This window comes from Mustela lutreola, chromosome 3 (assembly GCF_030435805.1).
Source record: "Mustela lutreola isolate mMusLut2 chromosome 3, mMusLut2.pri, whole genome shotgun sequence".
Classification (NCBI taxonomy): domain Eukaryota; kingdom Metazoa; phylum Chordata; class Mammalia; order Carnivora; family Mustelidae; genus Mustela; species Mustela lutreola.
The window spans coordinates 138260091-138272231 of record NC_081292.1 but is presented as its reverse complement, the minus strand read 5'-3'; the positions used below and the strand labels follow the sequence as shown (position 1 = coordinate 138272231).

Below are 12141 nucleotides of genomic sequence, written 5' to 3'. Positions count from 1 at the left end.
CTGAGAATCCTTTCCTAATGTAATCCCATTTGACAAATGAAACAGGCTGGGAGAAGTTAGGTGACTTGTCAACAGTCACCCAATCAATCCTGCCAAAGCCAGGGTAGGAAGTCTAGCTTCTAGTCCAGTGTTCTTTGGATGAATCAAACTCCGCCCCCTGCTTTGTTCCTCACCCGAAGGAGGCGAGACAGCATGGCAGAAGCTATTTTCAATGTCTATAGCAGAAGCTATTACCTCAATGTCTCGGGTAAAATGGGGAGCAAAGGAGTTTTGTAGTCATTGCATTGATTTAATATTGTTTATTTTAATTATAAACTTAGTTTCCTAGACAATATGTATTTGTCTTCAGGCCAGACTGTTATCTCTTCACTTTTCAAGCATTATTTCTTACACTTAAGGAAAAATAAAAAATCGGGGACCACTGCATTTGGCTTTAGGTTGGTTTTGGTGGGAACCTTACATGGTATACAAAAATTTATCCCTAAGAGAACTCAGGGTAGTCACTGATCATTCTCCGTGTTTCTATGTCCATAAAATGTCTCTGCTATTGGGAATAGTTCCCAAGTACTCATGTGTTTCTTGTGGTAAATCCAGCTACGGACTTCCTTTCATCCCTCCTTTAATTAAAGTCTATTACCCCTTTCCTTCTGGGAGAAGGCTTGGTCTACAACGAAGGTTTAATTTAAAAAAACTGAAAAAGGTGACCGCAATCCCAATGCAGTGTTATGAATGTTGTATAAACACCAGTGACACAAACACATCTGTTGTCTCCCTACTATGGGCCTTTTTAAGGGGAAAACTAGAAATGATTATTTTTTTTAAAGAATACTATAGTTTATCTCTTAAGGAGGCAATTAGAGAGTTTATCTCTTAGGCAATTCTAAAGGCTCTGATCCAACATTAAGAAGCTTTAGGATAAAAATAAGATACCGCTACAGAATACAAAGTGGGATTCTGGGGACAAAAGAGGGCTCAGGAGGGGATGCAAAGGCAGGCCTTGCTTAGCCTGTAACCAATGAAGGGTGAGCTAGGAAGTGAAGCAGCGCTAAGGGTGTCCTCACTGCTCCGGGCTCCCTGGGTTGGGAAGGACCACGGCTGGCTGTGCTCAGGTCCTGGCTCCTCTGCCCAGCGGCCCTGTCTCAGGCTCAGCCCCTGGATGCTCGCAGGAAAAGCTGAGGCCCCTGGGCGGCTCTCCCTCCCCACCTGCTGCTCCATTCCTCCTATTGTGCTAACCGCACTTCAAGGTAAAAGCCCAGGCATGCTTCCCCACGCAAACTGAGACTCTGTCCACAGGAGCTAAAAGCAACAAAGGGATGCTGTGGACTGGACAAAGCCGGCCCGTCAGGACACAGTCATTTTGCCATGGCAGCGAAGCTGGATGGTTAGTTTCTGTCTTCCTCTGCGGCCAGCATGAGGCTGGAGGAGGAGGGAGAGGCAGAGGCAGCAGACGCCAGCAGCCTTTTCTGGTGCAGCTCTTCCCACTTTCTTCTGTTCGCGGCCACGGAATCCAGCATCGGCTTCAGTTTCACATTGACCTTCACCAACGCCTGAAATAAAACAAAAAACAGGTAGAGAAGAAGAACCCGAGTCACTGACATGATTTTCCAGCTTTCATTGTTGAGGACAATGGAAACTGGCTGTAAGAAATGAGAGGTGATAATTATTTTGGTAAACAAGAGCTATTTACAAGAAGCAAATATGCATGTGACACCATTGTGTTACATTAATAGAACCCAGACAAGGCAAGGCACAAAATATCCAGCTCACACATTACTAATATGTCTATTGTTGTCTGCCACGGAGACCTCCAGATCTCAATAGACCATGAACTTCAGTTTTGACCAAGATATACCTTCCATTTGCTTCACCACGGATGGTTCTGGGTGGACTCACCTGAATAAGAAAGGCCAGGTAACATCCTGAAAGAAGAAAAGGTGCTCATTTTTCATGCTGAGGATCTGGGAGCTGCGCTAAATGTACAGATGTGGATGCGCACATGGAGATGGATGCGCACGTGGAGATGGATGCGCAAGAAGGGAGACAGGAATGGGGAGGTGAGGGCCGGGTGCCGCAGAGGGGAGGAGGGACGGGGACACAGGCTGAGGCTAGAGGCCAACCCAGGATTCAGGATCCTACTTGCAGGAGACTATCCTAAATATATTCTCCTTTACTCAATTTTGTTATTAAAGAAAAAGAAAAAAAAAAAAAAACAAGGGTCCCCTACTCCCTAATGGTCTAACCTTCCAACTTTACAAAACATGGATGGCCTCTGTCATGGAACAAAGCAATGAATAAAACAAGGATCGAGGAGGAGCTGTGGGGGTGTTAGCCCATGGCAAGGGAGTGTTCCTGTCCAATGCTTTGGGTCTTCATGTTGAGGCCACAGATGATCCCCTTGCTCCATGGAGACACCTTGCAGGTGTGTCCCCTCTGTCCCAGGGGAAACAAAGCCACTGCAATGTCAGCAAACCTCCAGAACAGCCTTCTTCAAGCAGGATGTGTGGTTAGGGGGGGGGTCACAGTAAAGCCTCCCAAAGGAGGAAAGACTAGCCCTTCGTGTAGGGGGTGTCCCTCCCTACCACGACTGCAAATCAACAATTAGATCTGATCTATCTCCTCAGATAGCCCTTACTCCAGGATAGGAGTTAAATGCAACTGGATGTTAGTTAAGTGACTGTTGAAAAGCCCAGAAGTAACCAGGGATCCTACTGAGCCGTGAGCCCTCCAACCTGGCTAAAATGGGGTCCCTTCACACGGATGTCTCTCTCTCTTTTTTTTCCCACATGGATGTCTCTTAAACGGAGCATATTCTCTCTCTTGAAAGCAGTCTTTATCACACCAGCCACCATTCAATTCTAAATTAGATTTATAAGCCATTCCATATGAAAATAAAACATAGCGACGTAATAACTCAGGTAGTGATCAAAATCCCCTTTATTTTTGTGAGAAAAATGCAGGTTATTGCTTTCTGCTCGATGCACAGTGTTTTATTTGGACAATAGCGTGGGGGTAACAACGAATGCCATGGTTTTATTTAGTATAGTTTGGCACTGGCTCCTCTTCACTCTGATCAAGCCTTTTAATTAAACTGACTAGTATAATTCCTATGGAAATTAGTGTTTATGTTATTTTCCTGCTACAAAAGCATTTCTCTAGAACTTATTTTTTTTTAATCCCAGGAGCACAAATTGGAATTTTTTTCTGCCTGAAATGTAATTAAAAACTCATTTGATTACTATATTTCTGGCTCTGTTTTACTTATTAAATTCCTGTAATCAGTTTTCTTTTATGAAGCTGCTGGGAAATGATCTCAAAAACAACACATTTTTCTCTTCCTTGGCAGGTTCCCGAGCATTTACTAAATTACATTCATAGCACCTGCCCATGATTCGAATTACTCCACCAATTTATTCCTTAAACCATTTAAGTTTATTTGGCTTAGCCCCAAATGGAGATTTCTTTCCTTTATCTAGCTCTTTGTTCTCTCTCTTGCTACCTTTGCGGTGAATAAAAAAAAAAATTTCCAGGGTTGGGGGGAGCAGAACATATTTCTCAGAAGTCCTTCTCTTTCACAGTCTCTTCAATTAAACATGGAATTGTCATAGTAGAATATCGTTTTCCCCTGGCAGGTGCTGGTCTAGGCTAAGGTAGCAAAAGTCCCATCCTGTGCCATCAGTAAGGGTATTGCTCCTACTTTTCAGAAAGACTTGGATAGTCCTAAAATCTTCTCATCAGTGAGTGATGCCTGATGAGTTCTGTGCAAGTGCTACTTGTTTGCAAGTCCTGTCTGACTTGTCCTTCACTTCACAAGAGAGAGGGGACAATTAACACCTGTCTAGTCGCTCTCCATATAGATGCAAAGGGACTCTAAAGGTTAGATACTTGGCGCGATCCGCCCAGGGATGCTGAATCTCCTCCGTGACTCTCAGTGTTTACATATGCCGAGAGACGGTGAACTCACTACCTTCCAGGTGGTTCTGATTTTAGCATATTCCTTAGACTGAACTGAAATTTGTATCCTTGTAACTTCTACCTAATGGCCATTTGAGCTGGAATCTGCTTGAGCACCGTAGGACTGATGACTCATGTGCTGCTCCAAGTGTAGGTCGGGGTTGAGACTGACCTAAAACCCCAACTTTGGATGTTCTGCTTACTGTCCCTTGGGGCAACTGTCTGGCTCATGCAGGGGTTCCCAAGCTTATGCCAGCTCCCCCTGGCCCACCTCAGACAGCACCTTGGATCCTTGCCCACTACGGGCCATAGTCCTGGGCATCCAGTCATCCCAGTGGCTGAGGGACGCACTTGTTTCCTGATTCCATTCACTCTGTTGTTGAGTCCCCTTGTGACCAGTCAGGTACAGTTTATTATATTTTATTTATGCTTTGAATAAGTAATACATTCCCACAGTCCAATGTATATAAAAGGTAAAAAAGGTACAATGTAAAATCTCCCTTCATCTCTGCCTCAGACACTTAGTTTCTTTCCCTAGAGGCAATCAAAGTTATCAATTTCTTGGGTATCCTGCAAGAAATCTTTTCTGCATATGTAAGCACATATAGAAAATATATACACATAAAGAATATGTGTATGACATGTATATGCATACATACAATACATTATATGTGTGTGTGTGTTCAATTAAGTTGATTTCCCTTACCATTTTGGAGGTTTCTCTCAGAGATGGAGGGAAATCAAAACTTTGTGGAACAACATTACTATGATGCTTGAGTGAGCCCAAATGTACTGTGTAGAAATTAGCACTTGGACTGTACAGAAAGGAGAGAGACCGAATTCTAATTTTCTATTGCTACAACACTGAGAGTTTCTTCTGCAGAGCTTAATCTGCTGTGAATCCCATCTATTCTCATTTTCCTCTGAAAAAACATAATTTTCACTTCTAGAAGTTTGATTTGTTTTTTTTTATATCTTCCATCACTCTGCTTATCATGCTTGATCTTTTCTCCACCCCTCTGCACATATAAAACATAATAAATGTCTTAATGTCCTTCACTATCGATTCCATGATCTGTATCATTTCTGAGTCCGTATTGATTGATTTTTTTTTTTCTCATTATTATGGGCCAAGTTTTCTTGCTTCTTTGCATGCCTGGTAATTCTTGACTGGATATCAGCCATTGTGAATTTTATGCTGTTGTGTACTGGATTTTTATTTAATCTATTTTATTATTTTTGCATTTCTTTAAACATTTTTCAGTTTTGTTCTGGAATGTGGTTAGGTGACTTGGAAATAATTTGGTCCTTTTGAGGCTTGCTTTTAAGCTTTGCTAGGTTGGTCCAGAGCAGCCTTTAGGCTAGGGTTAATCTGGGGCCACTACTGAGACAATAGTCTTCTGAGAACTGTACCTGGTACCTCATACATTTCCAGGGTTTTCTCTTACATTCTGGCTGATGGGAGCATCGACTGCTCCCCAGCCTGTGCGAGCTCTGAGCCTTGTTCTACTTGTTCCATTTGCTGTTTCTTTCTCCCCCTCAGCCTTAGCACCCTCCCCACACGCACGTGATGAAGAGCACTCAAGACAGCTCTGCAGATCTCTGGAGCTTTCTGCCGCTCCCTCTCTCTCTCTCTCTGGTAGGTTCTCTGGTCCTCTTCCCTGGGAACTCCAACCTCCTTGGCCTCCCCAGATTATGGGCTCTGCCTCCCCAGCTCAGTAAGAGGGCAGGGCTCTGCCTCAGTTTCCCTCCCTGTGCTGCAGCCTGGAAGCTGTCTCCAGCAGTGAGCGAAGACAATGGCAGGCCTCATTTCATTCGTTCCCCTCTCTCAGGAATCACAGTATTGTACTGCATGCTGCCTGTGTCCACTGTCTGTAAACTGTTGTTTCATGTTTTTCCTCTGTTACTCTCTCATGGCCAGCAGAGAAAGTCCCTTACCCGTGGTTTTGAACAGCTCTGTTTTAGGGGCTATCCTGTGAGCTCCTACGGAGAGTGGAAATAGGGCCTGTCATCTTCGTGTCAGTAGCTCCTACTGCAGCGGCCCTGGGGAACAAGAGCCCTTCCTCTCCTCTGCCCCCAGAGCAGTGGCAGGAAGAAGGGGTGAGGCTAAGACAGCTGCCAGTGGCTGAGAGTGGGGTCAGGACGCTCTGACCTGCTGCAGAATGCTGCTGTAAAAACAATCCCAGAATGACCCTCCTGGGAAATGAATATAGTATTCTCTCCTATTACCATTATTCCTGAGACCATGTTTTTTAAAATCAGCTCACCAAGCTGCTAGGATTCAGATTCTGGCCCTGCTTTCTCTCTGCCATCATTGTCCACATCGGCTGTCATCTGACCTGGTGTGTGCTTATTAGCTGACCGCAGTCACTTCTTAGAACTCAACTGCTCCATAGATGGGGCAGATGTGGGACAAAGGGATAAACAAAGAGAAAGCCACATTCTTAGAAAGACTCATTACTCCTCTACTCTGTTGTTGGAAGGGGGCGTAAAAGTGCACAAGCAAATTAAAACCACATTTGTCTTTGAACTTGGAAATGTCCAACTCTGTCATTAATATCTTTTCAAAACTATGAGGGAGTTGGGGCACCTGGGTGGCTAAGTTGTTAAGTGTCTGCCTTCAGCTCAGGTCATGATCCCAGGGTCCTGGGATTGAGCTCTGCATCTGGCCCCCTGCTCAGCAGAAAGCCTGCTTCTCCCTCACCCACTCCCCCTGCTTATGTTCCCTCTCTCGCTGTGTGCCTCTCTGTCAAATAAATAAAATCTTGAAAAAACAGAACAAACAAACAAACAAACAAACAGCAAACAACACTTTGAGGGAGTTATCTGAGCTGGCTATTCATTTATTTTTTTAAAAGGCCAAAGAGACAAGATGGTTTTCACTTCCTATGGTTGAATTATATAATTCCAGAGTGCTGGCAATAAGATTTAGTATTTTCTGTCTTCCCTCATTCCCACCTTACCCAAGAGAAATAATCAGAAACTAAGAGGTACAATACATGGTGGAAAAGAATGTATTTAAAGTATTTCTTGGGGTGCCTGAGTGGCTCAGGGTTAAGTGTCTGCCTCTCAATCAGGTCTTGATCCCAGGACCCGGGGATCGAGTCCCGTGTCAGGCTCCTTGTTCAGTGGGGAGTCTGCTTCTCCCTCTCCCTTTGCCCCTCCCCCTGCTTGTGTTCTCTTGCTCTCTCTTTCAAACAAATAAATTAAAAAAAAAATAAAGTATATCTTTAATATCAATTTTTTGATAAAATATAAAATTAGACTTGGAGCCCATCTCAACTGTTTGAGGCAATATCCCTGTTATGAAGATATGATCACTTTACTACCAGGATTAATTACTTTCTGAATGAAAAATGTCAAAAAGACCATTTGAGGGGTTGGTACCTTGAAATGGAAAATCACTGATGATGTGACCAGCTGGTGGTCATCTCTGCGCAGACCTTCACTGGGAGGGGCAGGAGTGCATGCAAGCGGTGGCAGGCCCTGAGATTCTTTTGGGTTCACATGACTGGCCAGAGCATCTCTGAGGAACAAAGGCGGCTTCTCCTGAGGGTATGCGCCTTCAGAAAGAAGGGGCCAATTGGGGAAGGAAATCCAAACTTTTACATTGTTGAACTGCTACGTTTCTTGGTTCCCAGAGATTCAAGCTAACATAGTCCTGAATTTTCCATGCCACACGGCAGCAGTGCAGTTGGCTAAGGAGCATATTTGGCTCGCCAGCCTTCCACTTTTCTGCGAAGTCCAGAGATAGTGAACTGCTTGTCCAGAACTGAGCTCATCACCGTCCTCCAAACTCCAAACCTCCTCTTCAGTTTACTCTCTTGGGGAACTGAACATTATCACCTCCATCCAACCGTTGAGCCCAGAAATCTATGAGCCATCTGTGACATCTCCCTCTGCCCCCTGTCCCCCAACAATCAAACTTATCACCAGGTCCTGTTAATCCTGCTTCCAAGGTGTCTTTGCATGTCAGTCCCTTGCCATGTCTCCAACCCTGGTTTAGATGACCATCAGATGCTCAACTGCTCTAACCTGTTCCTCTCATACCGAGATGCCTGCCTTCCCCTCCCCCCATCCAATTAGCCATCCACATTGTAGCCACAGATTCCAGCCTGCACTTCTCTACCCTGAGCTTTTCAGTGGCTCCCATTTGATATAAATGTGCTGGAAGACTCCACCAGAAAAGGAGAATTGTGGTATTAAAAGAGAATGGAATTCAGAAACAAAACAGGATAGGGAATAAAACCCAAAGGAAAACTTGAGTTATAGTACAAAAGCAGAATTTTGAAATGCCCAAATAATCCCATCAAGTTTTCTAGAAAACCTGAAATCCACATCTTTCTATGCATCTTTCTAGAATTTTCCTAAGTAAAAAGAAAGAAAGAAAGAGAAAAGCCGAACTCCACATGGTGTGTTTGGCAGGGGAGTTGCTGAAGTGTTAGTTACTACATGTGAGAACAGATGGAGCTGGCTGTGGGGTCCAGATGGGAGGCAGCAAACAGATTCCTCCTCAACCTCACTCCTTCTCTCCCCAGTTCAACGGCCTTTGAAACTCAAGGTTGTGTAAAAATTAATTTGCATTAAATTGCTTAAGATAATGTATTAACTATCATAGGAGGCTTCCAGCAGTTTTTAAAACTTGCTTCGAAAAACAAATAATCAAACCCTAATGGTGAACACAGAAGCAAGCCAAGACTTCTGTGAATAAATGTTTTTAAACATTCACATTAAAGATACCAGTTTTTAAATAAATCTTTAGTGTGTAATTTGCTCAAGTCAGAAAGTTAATAATAATCGTTTATATATGTTACACATATAACTAGGCCAGGGACTGTGTACTCTTGGGTTCTCCCCAGGCTAGACTGCAGTGGAGATCAAAGGTCTCTAGCCTTATGACTTCTGCCCCATTTGGGGACAGAGTCATTTACTCTGCCAGGACTCTGGTATTTCTAACAGAGATTGCTAGTTGCCTTCCCAATCAATATGCATTAGGAATGGTCAGCGAGCTATAAGCAGAATTCATGAGGAAGAGTTTCTGAGAAAACTCTTAAATGGGGGTTTATTCAGCTGGAAGTTATATCCTTTTGCTCTTGGTCCTATCTCCTTATTGGTGCTGGATTATTAACATGATGGCTGGAGCTTTAGTGGCTACTTTGTGACTATGAGGCAACTTTGAGTATGGGAGCCATGTGCTAAGGAAAGATAAACAGGGACTGGGTCTCTGATGGCTATGAAACTACCATATCATAGCAGTCTAGAATGGACTTCTACGGACTATTTTGAAGCAGAGAGAAAAAGAAATCTATTTTGTTTAAGCTATTGTGATTTCAGAAAAAGAAATCTATTTTGTTTAAGCTATTGTGATTTCAGCTGTGTGCAATTCCTAATTGAGAGAACTGATGTCATGTTATAGGTCTCTGTTTTCTGTCGAACTATGCAGATGTCAAAGAATTCTAGTTGATCCCTTGCACTAGGGAATTATGAGTTAACTTTTTATGATAGTGGGTTATAAATGAACTGTAAGAGACAGCAGAGGCTCTACACTGTCCCTTTACTGTTCCTCTGATAATAGAATCCATTCCATGTGTTTTGAGTAGGCACAGTAACTCAGGCCTGACCAACAAGAGTGCCCCAGTGATTGGTGTAGGGATGGGGCTGTGGCTCAAGGTAAGGCATTCAGAGCTCTCTCTAGGTTTTACCTGGAACTGCCAGAAATGAGGTTTTTCTTTTCATCTTTCTTTTGGTGTGGTAATACCTATAACAAACATGTGACCTTAGAGCGGCCAGCACATGTGAGGAAAGCCTGATTGAGAATGATGCCAAAAGATATGTAGGAGGTGAGAAAAGGGGACATATGTTATGGTATCCTTTGAATCCCCTGGCTCTAACTCTGCCACCCAGCCAGCTGTGCCTCTCAGCTCACCAGTTTCCTGAGCCAATCAATTCCCATTTCAGCTCAGACTAATTTGAGTGAGTTTCTGAGCTCCAAATAGTCTTTTGCTGTCACTATTTTCCTCTTGTCACTCCCAGAATTACTCAAGATTGAACCCCCACCACTGGACTTTGAACTGGTGGCTGACCTAAGGAAGTCTCAGCTTCCTCAGCACACAAAGTTGCTGCTGACACTCACGGGGCTGTGCTCTTTACCAAGTTAGTGAGGGTCAGAGATCAGGTAGCAGTTCTTTCCCTTCTCCTTGAATCCCAGGAGCCTGCCAGTTTCTTTAAAAGGCTGCTCATTCTTCGCCTGCCACGTTATGGGGACTCAGAAAATGCTAACAGTGTATGCCAACTCCCTCTGGTGGCCAAGTGAGCAGCCCTGTGGAATTTCAGCTTCCCAAGGGAATCGGGACTCATCATTTTCCCTGTGGGCCAGGTGAGCTCTGACAAAAAGGACAAACTGCAACTGGCTGTTATTTTCTCCTTAGTGGGAGTTCGTTATTACTCCCTGTTTGCCGTATTGGGTGAGAAGCTCTCTCCATTTGAGAAAATTAGTTTTCTATACATGTGATATCTACTCTCTAGATCTGTTACTCGGAAGCTGGAACAGCTTGGCTGGGTCCAAATTTTGCAAATGCTAAAAGACATTGTCAGATCTTTCTGAAAAGTTTTAGTGACATTTGAGATCTTAAAATCTAAATAATGTGAAGCAGTTACCCGAACAGCAGTAAAGATGATAAAGCCACAGAGGTAATGCTTATTAAGAGGGCACGGTGAGCTCATTAGATTCCAATGTGAGAGTAATTCAGATCTATAATGAGAATCCTAAGGGCATAGTCTGGTCCAGCTATAACACTGATGTTTGTAGCATCGATGTCTAATATCCTGAAAGCTAATTACGGTACTAGTAATAACTTAGATCCTTTCCTTTCCAAGGTGTGAAGCAGGTGCTCCAGAGCTCGATAGCGGATCTTCTCTCTCTCTTTTCTTTCCACTTGCAGTCCCTTCCTGACCTCTCAGGTTACGTGTTTTGCTTACTTTATTTATACGCTCGAGGGATTCCTCTGTGGAAAATGATATTTACAAATGACATTAACGTTCTGAGTTAATGAGGCAGGAATTTTAGTCTCTCCTAGGGTTAACAGCATTGTTATTTCCATCATATAGGGCAAGAGTCCTAAACTCAAATGTCTCCAGGGACAAGGCCAGTAGAGTTAATGCATGAAATAGGCTGCACGAGACAGCTGGGAGTCGTGGGGCCTCCGGGAAACTGGACAGTTCCCAGTGTTAAAAACTGCGTTCAACTGAATGAAACATGTCTGGAGGCTGAGTCAGTGTCAGTTCTGTGGGCTGCCATGTGCCTGCCGTGACAGACGGGAAAACCTATCTTGCCAAAATGAACTCACTGCTGAGGACTGAATGTGTCCCATGTTCCAGGCTCCATTTGAGGATCTCTCCGTATGTGAGCTGATTAAACCCCACAACAGTGTGGGGAGATTGGTAGTATTGACCCCATTTTGACAGATGAGTATCCTTAGATTGGGGGAAATTAAGTCAAAGGCACCAGTGTGAACATGGTTAAAAACAGAGTAGCTGCAAAGTCAGTCGTAGCCTGCCTGAGTACAGAGCCCGTGGTGTCTTCCCATGAAGGGTTCTCACTGGGATGCTGGGAATGACAGGTGTCTGTCTCACTGAACTGCAGTGTCAGGAGAGAGGGGCGACTCTTTTGTTCTGGGGCCTGGGACACTGTTTCAGGACAAACCCACGGGATGGAGACAGCCTCCCTGAGTAATGAAGAAACACCATCTCCCAAACATTAGGCGTAGACAGTGACTCTTTTATCTGTGACTCATCTACTCTCTCCTGCCCCAGGAAAATAAAACAAGGGTTTTAAGTAGTAAATAACAGACAGGCCCAAAGACAGCTTGTGTAAATGGGAGCAAGGAGAACCGTCTCTTCTGTTATAATGAGCCCCTCTAGGATACTGTCCTAGGTTATCCTGTTGGTTGGGTTTTTAGAGCGTATTGGTAGCTAATCAATCATGTTCACGGTGTAGGCAACATCTGACTTGGAAGGAACGGCTGCTGACCCAGAAGCCACAGCCTTTGATGAATGGGACTTTGTAGCAGGGGTGGTTGGAGCATGTAACTAAAGCTCAGCCACACCGCTCCGTGCACCAGGATGTTTTCCGGTAAAACTCCACCATCTGAGATTTTATAGAAATACATAGACTTGGTTATTTTGGCCAAG

General features: G+C 44.0%; 1 protein-coding gene across 1 annotated transcript in view; it reads right to left on the bottom strand.

Annotated features, from left to right (window-relative positions):
* Positions 1-293: 293 nt before the first annotated feature.
* The window catches only part of LOC131827927 (dual 3',5'-cyclic-AMP and -GMP phosphodiesterase 11A), a 248434-nt gene continuing 236586 nt past the window's right edge, over positions 294-12141 (bottom strand). Inside the window, exon 21 of the mRNA XM_059168871.1 lies at positions 294-1547. Coding sequence (XP_059024854.1) covers positions 1383-1547 — 165 coding nt within the window. The 3' untranslated portion in view covers positions 294-1382. The remainder of the gene's footprint in view (positions 1548-12141) is intronic.